Raw genomic sequence first — 20,503 nt, 5'->3', positions numbered from 1 at the left:
AAGGGAAAGAGTCCTTGGGACATGCTTTAGTCAAGTCTTTATAGTCTACACACATTCTTAATTTGTTTCCCTTTTTAAGGACTACTACTACGTTTGCTAACCAGTTCACCTCCCCGACGGACCCTATTTTAAGGAGTTTAGATACTTCGTCCTTGATGAAAGCATGCTTGACTTCGGACTAGGGCCTCCATTTCTGCTTGACCGAGTGGAACTTCGGGTCCAGGCTCAGCTTGTGAGTGGTTATTTTCGGCGGTATCCCTGTCATATCAAGGTGGGACCAAACGAAATAATTAATGTTAGCTATAAGGAATTTAATGAGTTTTTTCCTGAGCTCGGGACTCAACCCCGTGCCCAGGTATATACCTTTCTATCGGGCAAGTGCTCAATCAGTACGACTTGCTCTAGTTCCTCGACTGTTGATTTGGTAGCGTCGGAATCGTCGGGGGCTATGAAAGACCTGGGAACTCCATAGTCGTCGTCCTCACCTGTCTCCTGCTTTTTCAGTTGGGGCGGGGCTATTATCAGTAGTTGTTATTTAGTTTCTCCCTTGTTGATCGAACCCAGATCCTTTGGTGTAAAAAGTACGGATATCGAGACCACCTCGTCTACTGCAAAAATCTCCTTTGCGGCCGGTTGTTCTCCGTAAATTGTTTCTATCCCTACCGGCGTTGGGAACTTCAACACCTGGTGTAGCGTCGAGGGCACTGCCCTCATGTTGTGAATCCACGGTCTCCCGAACAAAGCATTGTACCTCATATCCCCTTCGATCACGCAGAACTTCATTTCCTGAATGGTCCCGACGGTGTTCACCGGTAATGTTATCTCCCCTTTAGTGGTCTCACATGCCATGTTGAATCCGTTTAGAACCCTGACTGCAGGCACGATTTGGTCTTGTAGACCTAGTTGTTCCACGACCCTCGATTTAATGATATTGGCCGAGCTACTGGATCAATCAACACACGCTTAACTTGAGATTTATTTATGAGTACAGATATTACGAGTGCATCGTTGTGGGGCTACACGATACCTTCAGCATCCTCGTCGTTGAAAGACAAGGTCCCTTTTGGTATGTAATCTCGCGTCCATTTTTTGCTCGTGATGGATACTTTGGTACGCTTCAACATTGCCCCCTAGGGGACATCGACCCCACCGATGATCATGTTAATAATGTGCTGAGGTTCCTCCTGCTCGGTCTGTTAATTAGAATCTCTATTCTTGAAATGATTTTTGGCTCAATCACTCAGGAACTCCCGGAGATGTCCGTTGTTGAATAACCGAGCTACCTCCTCCCTTAATTGTCGGCAATCCTCTGTTCTATGGCCGAGTGTACAATTATACTTGCATACTAAGTTGGGATCCCTTTGGGCTGGATCGTACTGTAGAGGTCGAGGCCATTTGGTGTCTCTGATGCGTCCGATGGCCGATACGATAGCAGCCGCATCGATGATGAAGTTGTACTCCGACAACCTTGGCGTTTCCTTAGGCCCGATGGACCTGTCAAAACCGTTTTTGCTCATGAGTCCCCAGTTATTTTGACTCTGATCGCTTCTCCTTTCATTTTTCACAGGGTTTCGTCCGGACCCGTTACCTCTATGATCACTGTTATACAGTAGATATCGATCCCTAGTTGACCTTGGTTCACAATCAATGTCTCTTTTGGGTCTATCACTAGCTCAGATAGGATAAATAGACCCGGAAAGGGCCCCAAGCTGATCATCTTCGACTCTAATTTTTGACTGATATCGGTTATGTGCATTGGCCTATATTACGGCCGGATATTCTACCAGATTTTGCTTCAACTTTTGCGAAGCCAAAGAGCTTCGAGTATTGAGTTCTTGGGTGAAGGCCTGAACGGCCCAATCGTCTGCCACCGGTGGAAGGTCTATCCGTTCCATTTGAAATCTTGACACGAACTCCTTGAGCATCTCGTTATCTCTTTGCTTTACCTTAAAAAGTTCTGATTTTCTGGTCTCGACCTTGATAGCTCCGCGCATGCGCTTTCACGAAAGCATCTGCAAGCATGGTAAATGAGTCAATAGAATTGGGGAGTAAGTTGTGATACCATATCATATCTCCTTTTGACAAGGTCTCTCCGAACTTTTTCAACAAGACAGATTCGATCTCATCATCTTCGAGGTCGTTCCCCTTGATAGAACATGTATATGAGGTCGCATGTTTATTAGGGTCAGTTGTCCCGTTGTACTTAGGAATTTCAGGCATGCGGAACTTCTTAGGGATTGGCTTCAGAGCTGCTCGGAGGGAAAGGTTTTTGAACGAACTTCTTGGAATCCATGCCCTTTAATATCGGCGGTATTCCTGGGATCTGATCGACCCTAGAATTATAGGTTTTCACCTTTTTATCATTGGTTTCGACTTTCTTTTCTCCGTTTCCACACGTTTTTTCAATTCCTCGATCATCTTTATTATCTTGGGGTTGGTCTCGGGTTCAGCTTCATTTGGCCTATCTGCGGCCAGTTCATTTCTGCGAGTGTTCTCCCGGGATGATCCGTGCTCAACTCCACTGGGAGCGCGACTTTGGTTCTGCAGCTGGGCTATCGCTGCCTACTGAGCTTGCAGCATTTCGAAGATCACCCGTAAGTTGATCCCATCTTCTTCATCGTCACTAGCATTTTGGGCTACCGACCGGACTCCCCCGCGGACGCTGTTCTCAGGATCGCTGGGCAAATTCGTATTGATGGCCACATATGAGCTGGCGTCGATCGGGTCCGCGACCGAGATTCCGTTGGGATCAGGGGGGCACCCCATTACCGGGCACTATATTATTGTTCTCGCCATGGTGGCCAGACTCAGCTTCCGTGTTTAGAGGGGCAAATTGGGAGTTCGACATTCTCAACGCATACCTGAAATCAAAGACACTTTAAAGAACAAGTGTGAAGTAGGGTGTGTTATGAAAATTTATATCAAATTGCCACTATTTTCCTTAGCCCCACGGTGGACGCCAAACTGTTTACCCTCAAAATAGAATAACAATTAAATTTGTAAGTGATTTTAAGGATACACTGATTAATTTGTTACAAAGCGATTGATTAAGTCAAATTGAACAAACAAAGATAAAATAGATTCAAACCACACGAGGGGATAGTTCCAGCCTTATTGAAATATTTACCATCGATCCATGCTCGCTATGGCCACCTCTGATGAACAAGGGAAAGAGCTAATAATAGAGAAAATAACAATATATTATTTTGGAATGCATGTTACAATGTGATTAATGAATTATCAGATCTCATCCCCCTCCCCCCCTCCCCCTATATAGTAAGGGAATTCTACTCTAAGTATAACTCTATAAAAGGTAAAAAAAATCTTCTATTTAATTGGTTGCCGGTTCTACATCGATACGTGCCGAGATCCATGCCGTGATATTCGGTTGATCACGGTCACGGATATTACGGCCTCCTGTTGGCCGTGCTTGATTACCCGGCGACACCCTCCGAAGTCCTTCAAGTTTTAGGTCGATCTCGAATCATGCCCCCGTACTCTAATTCGAGGATATCCTTGCTTCGATTGCGATCATTCGCAATCATATCTCGAGCTCGTTTTACCCTGTTGGAGGCCAGAGTGTATCATGAACCCGGTTTTTACCCGTACACACATTGGCTTGGAGTGGTAACTAAGGGATTGTTCTTTTCTGTTACTACTAGCTATAGAACTGCATTCTTAGATCTTATCAAGTAAAATAGGAGCATGCTCTGTTACCGTAGCAGTATAAGTTTATGTGTTCTTCTATTAATTAATGAGTATAGCTTTTTTCACAGGCTGTGTAAAAGAATCTTTAGTTGCACCATAAAGACATTTATAAGATAACTACAAACACGTACAGTAAAAAAAATAAAACAGACAACTTATAACGGCAGTTACTTTACAGTAATAGTGTAAAATGTAATGTCAGTTGGAAATTAAATGCTTAATCATACGATTGTTACGGTTTTGCCCTGAATTAATTAATTTATTAGAACCTTCTTTCTTTAAATAAGGAAAAAAAACTACCAAAAGAAATTAATATCCTTCATATGACATATTCTTTTTTTGGAAAAAAAAATCTTGAAAATCTATAAATTGAGGATCTCTAGTTCTCACAACAATAAAAACAAATATTCACAATGTATTCATTAAAAAATTTTATTTAGGAGGAGATTTTTTTTTCTCGATAAATCTTTATATTAATTAGTAGATGAATGTAAGTCAATTGACAAAATCCCGTTGTAATATTCTCTTTTAGTATAATTTCGAAGGACTCTCCCAGCCTTTTGAAAACAATTCAAAAGACAGTTCTTACACCATGGATGCAGACTCCTCGGCCAAACGGTCAAAACGATTAGAAATAGTTGAAGTATTTGATTGGTTTAATGAAGTTGAAATAGTTAGCCGGAGAAGTATTAGTCAATCTGGACAAAATCAACTGTGCCATCCTTCAGGTTTAGATTGTATAAATCTTAATCGGTTGTAGGGACGCTAATAATTACAGTATCTTACATTAATAGTGATGTTACAGTATACATAGGTTTAGCGGGAGGTAAAGCCTTTAACAAACAGGAACTTCATAAACAATTGAAATTCTTGCCTAACACCCTCGCTAGAACGATTGTTATGTACGTTTTGTTTTTTTTTTTTTGGTCTCTTAAGAGTCAGATTTCTCGAAAATGTCTAACTTCGGTGTTTCAAGAGGTTGATTTCTCATGTCAATAACTAAGGTGTTTATTGAACAGCTGCATCGATCGAGGAAAAACTTCATGTCTAACTTTTATTTGCCAAAACTTAAATTTTAAAAAAAAAAAAAAAAAAGGAACAGACTCTTCTATCGTCATTTTGACATTATATTGGTAAAGGTGGAGGTGAGAGAAACTCTAATTCATGTCATGTCATGGATAAACTGAAGGAAAACAAAAGATATCGAAAAAAAGAAAGAAGAAGAAGAAGAAAAATCATCCATTTTCTCAACAAACACCTAGGGACCTTATTCAATGGCAGCACCCACAGAACAAATTGTAACAATCAATAGTAAACAGTTTCCGAAATACAAGATCACTTTTTTTGACCGGCAAAATTAAAGGAGCATTGTCATTACAAACGAGAAAGAAGACAATGAATAGAAAGAGTCTTGAAACTTATTCTCATGAGACGCATTTAGTAAATCCTCTTTTGCAGAATTCGTACTCCCAACTTTTATTCAAGCTCAAGCATATATACAAATCTGTTGACCGAAATGTAGCTTGCAATAGGACTTTTTCGACATGTAGCGATCGAGTCAATCAAAAAGAGAAATCAACATACAAAGAAGGATGGCTCAAAGATAGTACGTTTCAAAATTTAGAATAAAAAACCAAATTCATTCTCCTACAGGCCAAATCAAGGAGTAATTAAATACGTAGGGCAAAACATGTGGCATATATTTGTTGGTGCAATAATTTTTTACCAACAAACGAGACTAGCCTGCCACGAATCCCCAATGAAATCAAATACTATTATGAGAGCTTTACAGGAGCATTTCTCTGCAAAACACTTGGCCATTATTAAAGTTAACCGACTCAAACTTTTTATCTTTGCTAATTTGCAACGTGACAACCTTTCTGAAAATGAAAAATGTGCTTATTTTCTCCCTAAAAATTTACCGTAACTAAAGCTTATAAAACAATAGCTAGTAGTCATTCGATCAATATTGATTCAATTGCGTGAAGACTGATCCAACATTTGAGAAAATCATTCAATTAAATGAATAAATAAGATGTAAATAAAGGAAAAGGGACAACCACACTAATAAAAAATTTAAAGCACTCAATAAAGCAGAACAACTTGCTTTATGAAGGAATCTAGAGACCTAGTTCCATTGTCAAGTTGTCTTTTAGGACACTTTTGATCTATAGTTTAACTGAGCTTCCCTTTTTTGTCATTTACATCACTTTGCAGAACAATCATTGTTTCTGAGGAATGTTGCTGACTAAACCACCATGCCGTTGCATAGCAGCAACTGGTTCACCACATCTAGGGCAACGAAATGATGGAGATACAGAGCACCTTGTTTGAAGACAGTAGTAACAGTACCTATAAGATTGAAACAAATAAAACTAAAATTTTCATACACACATTTAAGCATAGTAGACTAAGAGGTAGGAACAAGACTGGTAATGCTGTGAAACCTAATGCATGACAAAAGACCCATTAAAGATGGCGTCATCATGCGATTTCTAAAAAACACAACGGCTCCTATTTACTTGTTACAAAGTTCGGATATTAATGAATATGTAACAGCTCCAAATATATATGAATGCCATGGTTGTCTGTAAAAACTGGACAAAATCATTTTTAAGGGGCAGATGACGTGACAAGAGCAGTGCAATGATAACTTATTGTGGATACAACCCTGAAGTAATAGTAGTTTCAACTCTCATGTTATGTGCAACCAGTAATATTGGAACTGTACTCAGCACAGAGATCCAAGCAATATTTCCCTGGAAAGAGCATTAATAATTAATGGCTACACTAACCTATGATCATCTAGCTGCAATTTTCATGAAGCCAACTTATTCTCTGATAAGGATAATTCTTTGATGAAGTTCCGTAAAAGCATGCTCTTAATAAAGGCATACAAACTTATACTTATGAGAATACTGCAGTACAATTTTATGGCATAAAGGAAAGCAAGTAAACATAGATACCTATGCTGACAAGGGATAGCTAGAAATGGAACTGATGGGGTTCCCTGGCAGATGGGGCATAAAGTTTCATCTACTGAAGAATCTGAAGATTTGTCCTTTGAGAATGGACGAAGGAAACTCTTGACAGATGCTGAATTGAGAAGGGGAAGAAGCAAGAGCAGCAGTTCCTGCATATTAGAACATTGCTCAAAATCTAAGTCCATTCATAGTGTACTGAAGAACTGAATTGACAAAGCCCGAAACAAATAGCTCCAAAGGTTGAACTGCAAAACAATAAAATTTAAAGCCAACCACCGAAAAGGAAAAAGGGCATGCATATGCGAGATTAAAAGATGATTATGTTAGCTCTCGGGCAGCATGTAAAACAACTAAAAGACACGTAATACTCTATACTTCCTGAATGCGCATAGGAATTCTGCAAGAAACTGCCAACAGAAGGACAATTACCGAGAATTCATTCCACACCAACTGACGATTCATGTACTCAAAGCTCACAGCTCGGTTCATATTTGGGCTCCCATAAACTAGTCTAGCTCTTAAAGCTCTCTCAATGAGATTCCTGTACCTGCATGTAGTTGTAATGTGTTAAATTATCGGATAGATCACATGCAGGGGACATTCACAACAATTAAACGATGCTCTGTTCACATTTGGCTCCCATACATTTTTAGAATCAGCAGTACCAGCCATCTCATGTGCTACAAAATTAATCATGACGCATGATTCCCTCAATAACTGTGGCACTCAGTCCTCCAAACTAGGAATCACCGTATGTCTGGATGGAGATGCGTGTACAACATTGATGACAGATATTATGACCATAGCTCACTACAGTTACCAATCAAATCAAAGGAATGATGAAACTTAGAGGCCCATTTGCTTTTCAGAAGAATATAAGTCTGTCTACATTGTATATAAATTACAAATGGGGTTTTTGTTGCAAGTTTTCCCGTTCCAAGGATGCCCTTTTACTAAAAGTGGAATTTCACACAACGATGGTTCCAAAGAGTTTCTAATATATAACTGGTTTAAAAAATAGGAACTTGTAAGTTTCTTCACAAGTTTTTAGGAGCTTCGCTAATTTAGTTATTTCCCATTGAAAATTTATCATAAAGCAATACAAGCTCAAATCTGCCTGTCTGTTTTACTATAGCACAGATTCAAGCAGTATTACTTACAGCAACTACCTTACGAACTAGATTTTCCTCTCTTTTTCTATTTGGTGGTCATGTCGTTAGAAAAGAAATAAGAAGCAAATTTGCAGTAAGAGATATACCTTCCCGTGTAAAGAAAGAAAAGTAAATTGCTAAAAGACGCTGCTTTATAGATCCCCTCCATCCGTTGCATTAACAGCCATACTCCACGTGCCAAAGACCTCTGAAGCAAACATAAAATTAACAAGTGACCAATAAATTATATGTCGACACTCTAAAAATCAGTAATATACAAGTTAGTATTCTTCGTTTAGCTAAAACTTCTCCATACTAGTTCAAAAGACTGTCTTACTGGACAGCAATAGCAACATAGGACTTAAAAACTTTACGATTCAAATGCACATGGTTTCCAAACTTAAGATAAACTTATACTTTTTCTGGGACATTGAACTTTCAATGCTTACTCCATCTCAAGATTCTCAACTCCATATTCGAATTATCCTCTTGAATTAGTTTATGTCAACTTCCCTTAAAATGAAAGGTCTATGACATTATATTGAACCTAATTGTCCACCTAACTTAATCTTGTGGTCTTACATATTTCCCCATTTAATATTAAGCAATACATTGTTCATCTCACATCACAATAATCGCAGACACTCAATATATTGTTTATCTAAATAATCGCAGTACCTCAAAGAGTAACGTGCAGTCCCTAAATGTGACCTTATCAATTTCAAATTTCTTATAAGGTCATTTCAACTCATATTCTAATAAGATAGCTAAAAAGATTCAGTTTAAGGAGAAAAGAGAACTAACTTCTAGATAAAATATCAGTATAGTATTGAATGTACATGATACCATTCGATAGCATAAGTATCATATAGTGTATGCAAGTATCTCCTTTCAAGAAAATACAATTTTTGATGGACAAAAACAGAAAGGCAAAAGAATACATTTGGAATATGGATTTCAGACTGCTCTGCTCTAGTATTTCAAATTGACACTTAGCTTTGGTAGTATTCAAGAAGTTTTCAGAAGTTCTTTAAGTATTAAACTGCTCAAGGAAAAATTAGTATTCAACTTTCTTTTTATCAGCAATGAAAAGTAGTATTCATCTGAATATTAGATTTAAAACAAACTGAAAATATTTTCATTTGGTATTCTTTTCGATATGTAGAATATTGCCTGCTGTGGAGATCCATGCCATAACAAACCAAGTTTTGTTTTGGACATATTATTACAAGAATCTCGTTGTTCTTGTCTAAGTGAAAAGTTACTTCTTATTTTCGCAAACTGAAAGATCCCATGAAGCATTTCTGTTAATATTCTACTCTCTTTTTATAATAGTGGTGGTGTCGGGGCCAGCTCGCATGCACTTCCCACCAGCACATGTATCAGGTAACTCTGTCTACCAAGGCTTAGACTTCTAGGAAGAAATCACCTAATTGTTTTTTGCCTTGGCTGAAATTTGAACCCTGGTTTGTCATAGTCCATTTAAATGTTATTGACCACAAGGCTACACCCTTGGATGCTTGTTAATATTCTACTCATATCAATTATCAATGTTGATCAGTGATAAATGCCTTTCCTGATCTAATTTGAAGCTGCACCTTTTGGAGTTTCAGAGTCATAAAAAACCTTTCAATTTTCCTTCTTAACATATATGCTTAAGCCAAGATAAAATAAAAATAGAAGGAATTACTGTGCATGGCTAGAAATTGTTATACAAAATTAGATTTTTAGAGAACTTTGTAACTTATTATCTCTAACAAATGGCGTCAACAACTCTGAAGAATATTATCTATTAGAGAACGAGGAGTTTTCTTAGTGATCACAGATTTCTAACCATTAAAACATGGCATGTTAAACAGACAAGTAGAATATGTGAGGCAGAGCGAGTAGTACCTGCTCAGAGTCGCCCCATCTCCGAAAAGCAGAAAAAGATTGTAGACGGGCCCATATATATTGACCACCGACTGTTGCCACGCAGTACCATATCTTTTGAGCAGCAGTAAGTCCGGGTCCCTCTAATCCAGTTCGCACTGAAACAAGCATGGAAAAGGAAAAAGAACTACAACTGAAATTATAGCCGTCGATGCAAGAAACAAGAAATGCAGTTGCATCAAGCTGTCAACATCCGCATTTCAAACACAAAGTAAGACCAACAAGATTTTCCAAGACTCCATCCATCACAGATTGATGTTATACACTTGCTAATTTAAACTTGCCAAGCTATAAAACTACAACTGAAATTATAGTGGTTGAGGCAAGAGGAAATGCAATTACATCAAGCTGTCAACCTCTGCACTTCAACCACAAACTAAGACCAAAGAGATATTTTAAGTCAATCCCACTGGCCCCTCCATCACAAATTGATGTTATATGTACACGCCAATTTAGACTTACCAAACTATAGAATTTAAAACTTTGCGAGGCTTGAGTAACTCAGGTTATTCAAGACAAAGAGGATCATCTCACTCAGAGTCAGAGATCCTCTCCAGAAAATCCAAAAGAAACATTCGTTTTCCAAATACCACATATCCTCTAAGTGAGTCTTAAGAAGATAAAAGAATTATTATACAGTAATTTCTAGATTGGTTGCCGACTTCTGCAAGAAAAGTGGAGCCGACGAAGGAAGATAAATAAAGAATATGTCAAGATGAGGTGCCATTATTTGCACAAAAAATGGCTTAATAAAGAAAGGAGAAGGAGAACGAGCATAACGTACAACCGACTTGGCTTCAGAAAAATGAAGCCAACGCCTCAAAGCTAAACACGAGTACTTAAAAGCTATGTTGCTCGGACTATCCAAAAATATTGCCGCACCCGTGCCGAATCCTCCAAAATTCACTACTTTTGGAGATCCAACATGCACGCAGTGGTATTTTTGAAGAGTGTGAGCAACATAGCTTAAAAGGATATCCAAAGTTCCAAACTATTAGTATTTTTCACATCCCTGAAGTACAAAACAACATCCACAAATATCCATAGCTTGCAACACGACATGATAACTTTATAATAACAAATGTCCAACATTACTGAGATACGGAAAAGGTTGGTATGAGCTACTTATGAAAAGGGAGGAACAAGATTAAGTGAAGATGATTTTCTAACCTTTTCCTCTAATCTCACTTGCACGTTCATCTCTATATCTCAGATTCATGAGAGCATTACCAGGAGTAGGCTTATCAACCCAGATAGAAAATCGCCAGATTAGAAACTCGAGGAAAGCTTCAAGTTCTGGCTCATATTGAAATAACATTCCTGGCTAATCCCAAAAAACAAAACATATCAAACCTGACTGATAAGGTAATCATGAAGACTTGATGAATTCGATGATAAAATAAAAAAGTTGCACGATGGGTACCTTCATCAAAGAAAAAACCTTAACCAACTGCTCTTTTAGCATGGCTGACATTTCGATGTCCAGTCTGCCAGCATCTACTTGATTAACTCTGGATATCGAAATTGGGATCACTGACTGCCAAAAGAAGTCATTAACAAGAAATTTCAGCAGTTGGGAGCAAAAACAACTCAGCAAATAAAACCTCAAAATGCCTAACTCTGTCTTCAACCTTCTCTGAGCCCGACAGAAAAAAGATTTTGCTTTTAAGAACTTTACAACAGAAAAGGAATGGGAACAGTTTTTTGTGAGTTACAATGGAGAAACAAGTAAAATTCAAAGGAGAAAAACACACTAAAAACCATCAAAGGTTCCTAGAAAATGACTAATCTTTATCTTAAGATGGATTTTTCGTATTTCTAGCCATCATAATTTATAACTATGAAGCTTCACAATAAAAGATCCTCTCTCTATAATACTTCAAATAATATCATTCCAGGTGGCCTGTAACCTGAAGCAAATTTAAGCTAATCCCCGACTGGCTAGGGGATCTGAATTCAATTTTCTAATCTCAAACCAGCAAATGAAAAATACAATCTACAAAAGTCAGAATCACAACATATTTTTTGAAGAATGTTCTAAGTTCCACCAATTTTTCCATAACTGATTTCATCCAATAGAGAGCCAAAAGCACATCCTACTGTCATAAAATCTGAAACAATTTCTTATAATACTTTTGTGGATTAATTCCAATAAGAAAGATTATATTTTGTGAACAATTACTGTAGCAAAAGAACAACTGGACATAAAATGAAACATAAGTACGGAGGCAAACGGAAAATTTCCCGGAGCTGATACACAAGTTAAAGTCAGTACCTGTTGTGAGGTAGCAAGAGAGTGCCATTGAGGAATTGAATTCCGGTAGGTATTGACCCAAGCATCTTGTTGTGGGGGATGATTGATGGCGGCACCATTATCGGGAGAGGACGATGAAGCTAGGTTTTGCCTATCCATATATTGACAGTGATAATACTGCTAGAGGTTATTCAGATGAATTTTCAACCATAGAGAGATATGCGATGAAGAAATTGGTAATCGTCGCCGGCGGCTGCTTCCCGGATGCCGGCGAGCGACCTATTCAGTTTGGTACTGACTTTAGTCCTCCACTCTCAGACCACGCAGTCAATTTGAGAAATACAGTAACAGTTAACGTCTTTATTTATTACGTAGAAAGAATAAAAAGTTGACGTCTTTGTTTATTTAGAAAACATAGTACTTTCAAATTGAACACTTTAATTTTTAGTTCTTTTTAAAATAAATAATATATTTTTAAATTTAAAAATAATTTAATTTTAAATTTTTTATGTTATCTATTTTATACCAAACTTTTAATGAGTTGTGAATATTACGAGGGGTTAGGTATACCAGTGGGTAGTTTCGTCTCTAAAAATGATGAGTCGTGGAAGCTCGCACTTCAAGATTTATTGTAAGTCTCGTCATAGTGCCCACCACTAGTTTTCTTAGGGGAAAGGAACAATTAAAACCACGCCAAATATACTCTACCAGGGGCGGAGCCAGAATTTAAAACTTATGGATTCGGAATTCTAATTATTTTTAAATTATTGGATTCTAAATTAATAATTTGTATATGTTTAATAAATTTCATCAAACAAATATAAAGTTTGAACCAAAGTTATTGGGTTCGATCGAACCCGTAACTCGCTCTTTAGCTCCGCCCCTGTACTCCACTGGTATATTTGGTTTTTGGATTTGATTTTCGGAAAACAATGGAGGACATAACTTGTTTTGGAATTGATTTTTGAATTTAAATTAAACTAAATTTTTTAGTTAGTATTAAGGCTTAAGCTTGCAAGCACGTTGATAACTTGGGTTTGGAGTTCCAAACCCTTCGGAATTGGAGTCCCAACAGACTGCCTTTATCTTTATTTTATGTCACTGTAAGGATTAGTGTATTACGCAACTAGAAAAGTTTTTCTTTTTAGAATCTACATCAACTGCTATTACGCTGTTTAAATTTGTGCAAAATTTCACAACTATAAATTTGATCTTGTATTGGAAGATACCATGATTATTTTTAATTTAGTGAATGTTTAGAAGTTGTTTAATTTACATTCAAAATCCTTTATAACAGTCGAATTATGCTATGTCAAATGTGAGTTATTAAGAAGTATGAGGCAGCTATATTACTCGAACTCTTCAAAAATGCTGTTGGGTGCGTGTCGCATCTTTCAAATTTAGTGCATTTTCGACATGGATGCGGTCAAAAATGTTGTTGGGTGCATGTCGGATCCTCCAAATCAAAAAGACCATTACTAGTTGGTATGCATACTGTGTTTAAGGCAGAAAATAATGTAACTTGTAGTAAGATATGAACCAAAGAGGACGTGGGGGAGCAGAGTCAAAAGCTCAAATGTGAGTTATTAAGAAGTATGAGGCAGCTATATTACTCGAACTCTTCAAAAATGTTGTTGGGTGCATGTCGGATCCTCCAAATCAAAAAGACCATTACTAGTTGGTATGCATACTGTGTTTAAGGCAGAAAATAATGTAACTTGTAGTAAGATATGAACCAAAGAGGACGTGGGGGAGCAGAGTCAAAAGCTTAAAGAAACGTCGACAGCAGGATTCGAACCTGCGCAGGCAAAGCCCAACAGATTTCGAGTCTGTCTCCTTAACCACTCGGACATATCGACGGTTTGCTTATTAGAGCTTAAAATGATTATCATGTCAAAAGAAATATGAGCCTACAGTCTTCTGTATCCCCATCAATCTCAGCCGTCTAATGGCCCCCAGTATCTTCATTAATCAAACTCTCCGAACAAGTTGCTCCAATCTAAACCATTCCAATTTGAACCATTCCAGCAGTGAGAGTTTCTTTTTGGCACAGTTCAGTGGAGGTACAAATAGGTGTACAAGGCAATGAAACCTTCATTGTTTTTCATGAAGATAAAAACATGTCAACTATTACTTGATGCTTTTTTTTTTTTTAAATAATTCTTTCTTGCCAAATAGCTTAAGATTAATAGGAGCAAGGGATGATCCATCGAACATCAGCAGTTTTAGCATATATCCGTGGTGCGTACAGAGGATCAATTGTCACTCCATTGGACTTATATGACTACGTACTGTGCTCTACTTAAAACGATCAGGGAATAAGCAAATTGCAAGTAGATCATACCATGCGTGAATGGACATGACTGACACTTGGCTCTCAAGAAATACATCCTAAAAAACGGAAGAAAATAGAGAGATACATGTAAAGAACAAAACTACAACCTACATCCAGTGGCAACATAAATCTCAATTTTTAACCAAATCTAGAACCGATTAAGGTTCTTGCGACACCTGAAGATAGACCATTTGAGTGTAACCATTGAATACAGAAGTCTCAAGTCTAGATAAGCCTAGCCTCTGAAACAATCCATATCTGCCATCTTCAACAATAGGACTTTGTGCACGAGCTGGATCATATCTCGTCTGATGAGTAAGTGAAGGACCAGCCACAGGAGGGAGCTCCCAGTAAATATCTAGCACTGACTCTATAAACCTGCTGTTTTGAAAGTGCTCTGCATAAGTAACAGCTTTATTGCTGTGGTTAAAGTCATCGCGCATCTGCCCTCTCACACCCCACCAAGCTTCACCAGGACCACATAGTTCTTCAATATCAACAGCCTTCTCCCAAAACTTCTTCCTTCTTGATCTAATCCTAGCTTCATCACTGTCCTTAAAGCAGCTATGGCCCCCACCTAGTAATCAAATAGAACAATGAATTATGCATATATATACATACTTAGAATAGCACAACAACTTCAAATTACCACAAAGAGTCTTGATAAATCATAAAGGAGGGGAATTTACAATTTCACAGTATATTAAGAAACATTAAGTTCATCTGTCAGACTAGAAAGAGACATTAATCAAATTCTCTGCTTGTATTTGGCGGTGCATGTGGAAGGAAAGGAATAGAAGATGTTTTGAAGGCAACAGCTCTATACTGAAGATCTAAATCAGAATGTATAATTTTTTGGTGTAGATTGGAGTGGATGGATGATGCCAAACCCCTAATGCAGTTCATAGAATCTTTTGAAAAGTTTAGTTTTTTCTGGGGTTACGATATCTTATTTTTCTCCTTTTGGATGTAATTACAGCACTTTCTTAGTGCTAGTTTTGACATCAATAATACTTGCCAAAAAAAGGCTCCCAGAGAAATTCAAATTAAACAGCAATAATTAAATGCAAAAGAGCTTAAATGTCCAATTAGGTCTTAACATATGTAAAAAGATAAAAAGAAGCTGAAATGAAGCACACCTCTTATATAAAATTGATCACACATCTGCCTGAAAGAATAGTGGTCTCCCGTGCCAGTATCATAGTTGTCCTCGAAAACGAGATGCCTGAACCCTGCTTTTAGTGCTTGCTTTAGTCTGTCAATCAAAGTTCAAAATGGGAAGTCAAAAATTTTGCAAAACAAGTGGGAATTGGTATCAGATTAGATAGAAATCATAATGGTTTCTAATGCATTGCAATTAGACAGAACAATGGACCAAAGAAATCATTCATCAATAAAAACACTGCAAAGAGCGTCCAGTCTAAAAAGCCAGAATACCTTTTCAGTTCATTTTGATGGTCATCGAAAAAGACAAGAACCTCACTAAGATCCTTGATTGCATGTTTCTTCAGAACTTTTGCCCAATCAACATTTCCAAAATCAACAAAGTCTTTTCCAGCAAAGTATGTGCAATTTCCGTCAACATAAGCAGGTCCTTTCTTCAGATATTTCTCTGGATGACGCGGTGTAAGTGATATAATTGGCGTATCTGGCATTGCTTGTCTCAGAACCCAAGTTGAGTGTCCCTTGAAAGCGCCACTCTCAATCATCAGCTCCGGTTTCAACCATCGAGCCATAAACCAAAGCCCAAAGCTGTGGTCAAAACCCATCCCATACATGTTATTCTTGATAGGTCGTGTCTCGTATATCGGTACAAACTCCTCCAGACCTTTGAGTAAATCCTTAGTGGTCCATTCAACAGATTTGCCATGTTTCGATCTGCCTTTTGACAAGGATTAAAATTATAAGCTGCACTGGATCATTCTAGTATCATCTTTCAGTGCTCATATCCAAAATGTTCAGATAGCTAAAGCTGATTTTTTTTTTCTAAGACAAGAAGATACAACTGATTGTTATTCATCAATTATTGCATTTACTCTGGCTTGTCCTCATAGAGGATGCACGGCAGAAAGACCTCCTAGCATTCCAACTGGTGATCCAGCTTTTCCATACATATATACATACATGCATACATACATACTTACATAGATACGTATTTATGTATATGTGTATGTCTGTATAATGCATGTATGCCTGCACATCCGTATTCAATAACTACTTCATTTAATAACACTTGATCTAAGCTACAGCTTAAGACTCGGTTCAGAAAAAGAAACAAAAGAAGTGAAATGATGATAAACAATTTTAGTTGGGATATGATAGATTGCAAAGCAGCTATAAAGAGGTAACTGAGCAGTCTGCATTTTTATACTAAATCTATAATCATTTGCACACGTGAGTAGCATTCTCAACACAGTCCCAGAATAGCGTTAAACTACAAAAAACAAATGAAAAAAGGACTGCTAATAATAAGTTTCCCAAGTTCATATCTGAGGGTACCAAATTCCAATCAGACAGCCAGAAATTCAATTCGCACGTAGTAAATGTTCCCATTAGGCCATTACACCAACCCCTTCCATTAACATTACACCGTATAGCAACTCTTAGTCATACTTATCTTACCTTATTGGAGGTTGGTCTTTAATTTACACGCTGAGTAAATCACAAACCACGAAAAGACTAAATGCTGATCGAGTAAACTCGCATCTTAACAATTCTCCATTCAACCCAATCAACTAAGCCTTTATTCCCAACCTAGCTGGAGTGGGCTATAAGTTCCTTATATTCCACCAAAAATCCAGAAAAATTTGGTAAACTAGACTTTCAGCTTTCTTTTAATCAAAGAAAACTGGACCATAAGAGCTCCAATCATGCTAAGGTAATCTGTTTAATCACGAGATTCAATTAAGCATATATTTCTAATCAGCCAATGACTAATATACAGATCTGGAAAATTCTGGTTCGCAAACAAAAACAACACATAAAAAGGAAATTCTCAATTTTTACGTAGAATAGAAGAAATCCGTAAAAAAATTCATAAATTATTATGCGTCAGTGAGTGGAAGAAATAATTGAAACGAAGGAAAATGAACTAACACCAGGGAACACCAAGAGATCCGAAGTCTGTTTCAAGGGCTTGGAAGCCAAAAAATCGCAAGCGAGAAATGTGATCGGAAGAGGAAGCGGAGATACAAACAAGGTCACGCGAGTGGTAAGCGAAAGAAGTGAGGACCACCAGCACGAGTCCTATAAGGAGGAATGGCCAAATATGACCGGTTCGAGTCATGTAATTGGTGAATCTTATCGCCGGAGACAAGTGCTTTCGTGTTTTCGATTCGTCTCCCTCTCCGTCGCCGTCGCCGTCGTCGGTAATCGGCGATGCCCTGCGTAAGGAGAGCACTCTTTCTAGCATCTTCTTCGTTGTGCTTTTTCACTCCTACTCGAGTCACTCTCTCACACTGAATGTGTGAAATATCATTTATTTGTGGGACACGAAACTCCTGAAGGAAAGAGAGGATAGTTATTTTTATTTTTACTTTTAAAAAATAAAAAGGAAAGAAGCCATAAAGTGAGAATTACAAATAAAGTAAATTACACTCTGACCACCCAATTCTTTGTGTGATCAGAGAATTCCCCCAAACTATTCGCAATATTTTCACTTACTGCCCATATTGAAAAAGAAAGGGAAAAGGGCCAAATGTTCACATCTACCTTCTGTTATACTATCGGCCCACATCTACTGTTATCATTAGTCAAACTTTTTAAAAATACCCTCCATCTATTGGAAAGATGTCAAATGTAAAAAAAAAAACTTATTTTTTTTAAAACACATTAGTAATCCGTTAAACCCCTTTTATTTACTACACTCCTTCGTAGTCACTTGTTGAACTCAAGAAGTGAAAGATATAAAATTATCGACAATCATATATTCGTTTATATATTGAGCCCCAATTCTTTTAATATCCTTATTGCATGTTTATTATATTCTACCTTTTTCAATTTTTTTTTTTCTTCTAACTTCTCTCTTTATTTTTTTTCACCATGTCTAAATGTACCGAGTATTCATCATGATTTTCTTTTCACCATGACTTGAATGTTTAAAGCATCTTATTAGGTTAGGAGTGTCTTAAGGAAGCTACCAAGGTATTTCTTCCTCCAACGGTGAGCCTTTGTTGATGAGTATTCACGCACCATGATTTTCTCATTCTACTTTAAGCATTTGGGCGACGAGTAATTATTACCAAATCACGCCTTAAGATCTAAAGTTAGATTCCAAGCTATAGGATAAGATACTCATAATTCTTAGTAACAACAAAACTTATAATGAAAAAAATTAAAAAAAAATTAGAGGAGATTCAATTTTATATCAAGTTGCAATCTAAGAAATTCATCAAGAATGAAAGAAAGTACACTAACAAGTTGAAAAAGTAACCTAAGTATACTAATTTCATGTATTAACCAAACACAAGTATTGTTAAAGTATATAGCAGTTGTGACCAACACACAAACTAACTGTCGAATGTGCATTACATTAGACAAAGGAATGCCATATTATAACGACAAAAAAAATATAACCGAAAGTGATAACATGACATCCTAATGCCACCATGAACAACTAAGAACCAAAAATATAAGTTCTTACTAATTCTACTGCCATCATTCTCAGTTTCTCTAAATGAATAAATGTATTGAGACGTCTCAGAAAACTAGGTTACGTATTTTTATATGATGGGTTAACCGGTTATAATTTTTTTTAAAATGATTATTTTATTAATTTGTTGGTTTTTCGTTGGGTGGAGGGTATTTTTAAAAAGAGGAAAAAACATAACTGTCCAATATTTTAAAATATTCTACAAAGTTTTAGCAGCATTACTTGATTAACATTTGTAGAAACTATTTTTATTTGCAGTCATATCATAATCCAGCTAGTTTCCATCGCCCTAACGCCCCTCCCCCTCCAAGTAAAAATCACGTTTCCTTTATGGAAACCTAAGCCTTTAGTTGCTAATTTAATGCTCAATATATAATTTTTATCTTTCCTTTCCCTTCTATGAATGATTTTGTATTAACTATGATTTTATTGGTATAACTTTATCTCTCTCACAATAATTATTTGGTGGAATGAATAATTTTTTATTGGTATATGTGAATGCTTGTATGACGATGCATATTTAGATAAATAACTGTTGTTTGTAACATTATAAATATTATATAAATTTTATATAATTATTTATTAAATATATTATGAAGTGTATATCAAAATATTTTTATTGGTATAATATTATATTATTTTGATAAAGATAGTACACAATTCTATTTTCAAAATAAATATACACAATGTATATTTGGAGTATTAATATAATAATTCAAAATATACCATATATATTATGAATAGAAGAATTAAAAATTGTGCAATGAGTTGAAAAATTCTTTTTTTTTTTGGTTTGTCAAAAAAAAATTTGTAAACTAGTAAACTGTCCTGTTTTGGTATTATATGTATATAAATCATATATTTTATATATCTAAAATATATATTATATGTATATTTTTAAATATATACAAAAAGTATTATACATATATAAGTAGTATATATGGGGGGGGATACAAATCATCACTTATCCTATATATATTTATTATATATTTGAAAAATATACATCTCATGTATATTGTATATGCATTTCTTATAAATTAATACAATTATATTTTGTATATATTGTATGCACAGTGGTAATAATTTATCAAAAGACTACTAGGATCAATTCGTCCAATTTCACCTCTAATAAGAGGAGAGAGAGATTTGAATGCTAAATGAAATTTGGATAAGAGGAGAAAGAGTGAAAATAAATAAGAATAAGAACCAATCCCATGATTTGTGTATTATGTTTACTCATTAATTATGTGCTTAATCTGTAAAAAGAATTATTATTTATGGAATAAACAAAGATTGATGCTATGTTTTTAAATAATTTTGAGGAAATGCTCAATCGTATAAAAATCTCTTTTAAAAAGTTTGGCTAACGGTAAGGGTAAATATGGCCTGATAGTATAACGGAGGGTAGATGTGAATAATATACTAAAATATAGGGGTATATTTGACCTTTTTCCAAAAAAAAAATGGTCATTCTACCGATCAAATCTT

The 20,503-nt window shown here is 36.4% G+C and overlaps 2 protein-coding genes and 1 non-coding gene across 3 annotated transcripts; all 3 read right to left on the bottom strand.

The window, feature by feature from the left end:
- Positions 1-5,666: 5,666 nt before the first annotated feature.
- LOC107830005 (peroxisome biogenesis protein 2-like) lies at positions 5,667-12,625 on the bottom strand. The gene is made up of 8 exons (XM_016657477.2): positions 12,051-12,625; positions 11,199-11,312; positions 10,946-11,099; positions 9,737-9,873; positions 7,951-8,051; positions 7,122-7,239; positions 6,675-6,841; positions 5,667-6,060 (listed from the first exon to the last, which is right to left on the bottom strand). The coding sequence occupies exons 1-8, from the start codon at positions 12,186-12,188 to the stop codon at positions 5,931-5,933; spliced, it is 1,059 nt and encodes a 352-aa protein (XP_016512963.1). The 5' UTR covers positions 12,189-12,625; the 3' UTR covers positions 5,667-5,930.
- A 1,181-nt stretch (positions 12,626-13,806) lies between these two features.
- Positions 13,807-13,888, bottom strand: TRNAS-CGA (transfer RNA serine (anticodon CGA)). Its single transcript has one exon. It is a non-coding gene; the product is annotated as a tRNA-Ser (tRNA).
- Positions 13,889-14,399: 511 nt separating this feature from the next.
- Positions 14,400-17,871, bottom strand: LOC107830006 (uncharacterized). Its single transcript, XM_016657479.2, has 4 exons — positions 17,461-17,871; positions 15,802-16,246; positions 15,504-15,619; positions 14,400-14,941 (listed from the first exon to the last, which is right to left on the bottom strand). The coding sequence occupies exons 1-4, from the start codon at positions 17,774-17,776 to the stop codon at positions 14,523-14,525; spliced, it is 1,296 nt and encodes a 431-aa protein (XP_016512965.1). The 5' UTR covers positions 17,777-17,871; the 3' UTR covers positions 14,400-14,522.
- Between the last annotated feature and the right edge of the window lie 2,632 nt (positions 17,872-20,503).

This window comes from Nicotiana tabacum, chromosome 22 (genome assembly GCF_000715075.1).
Source record: "Nicotiana tabacum cultivar K326 chromosome 22, ASM71507v2, whole genome shotgun sequence".
In the NCBI taxonomy this organism is placed as follows: Eukaryota; Viridiplantae; Streptophyta; class Magnoliopsida; order Solanales; family Solanaceae; genus Nicotiana; species Nicotiana tabacum.
Note: the sequence above shows the minus strand (reverse complement) of the source record. Positions and strands in the feature narration are given on the sequence as shown.

What these genes read in the sequence shown, in the direction of transcription:
- LOC107830005 (XM_016657477.2), bottom strand. Translation starts at nt 12,188, where the DNA reads ATGGATAGGCAAAACCTAGCTTCATCGTCCTCTCCCGATAATGGTGCC. An exon ending in GATGGGGCGACTCTGAGCAG is followed by an intron (nt 8,052 to 9,736) that starts GTACTACTCGCT and finishes TGTTTGCTTCAG; the next exon opens with AGGTCTTTGGCACGTGGAGT. An exon ending in TTCTTTCTTTACACGGGAAG is followed by an intron (nt 7,240 to 7,950) that starts GTATATCTCTTA and finishes AACTACATGCAG; the next exon opens with GTACAGGAATCTCATTGAGA.
- LOC107830006 (XM_016657479.2), bottom strand. Translation starts at nt 17,776, where the DNA reads ATGCTAGAAAGAGTGCTCTCCTTACGCAGGGCATCGCCGATTACCGAC. An exon ending in ATCTCTTGGTGTTCCCTGGT is followed by an intron (nt 16,247 to 17,460) that starts GTTAGTTCATTT and finishes CCTTGTCAAAAG; the next exon opens with GCAGATCGAAACATGGCAAA. An exon ending in CATCAAAATGAACTGAAAAG is followed by an intron (nt 15,620 to 15,801) that starts GTATTCTGGCTT and finishes TTTGATTGACAG; the next exon opens with ACTAAAGCAAGCACTAAAAG.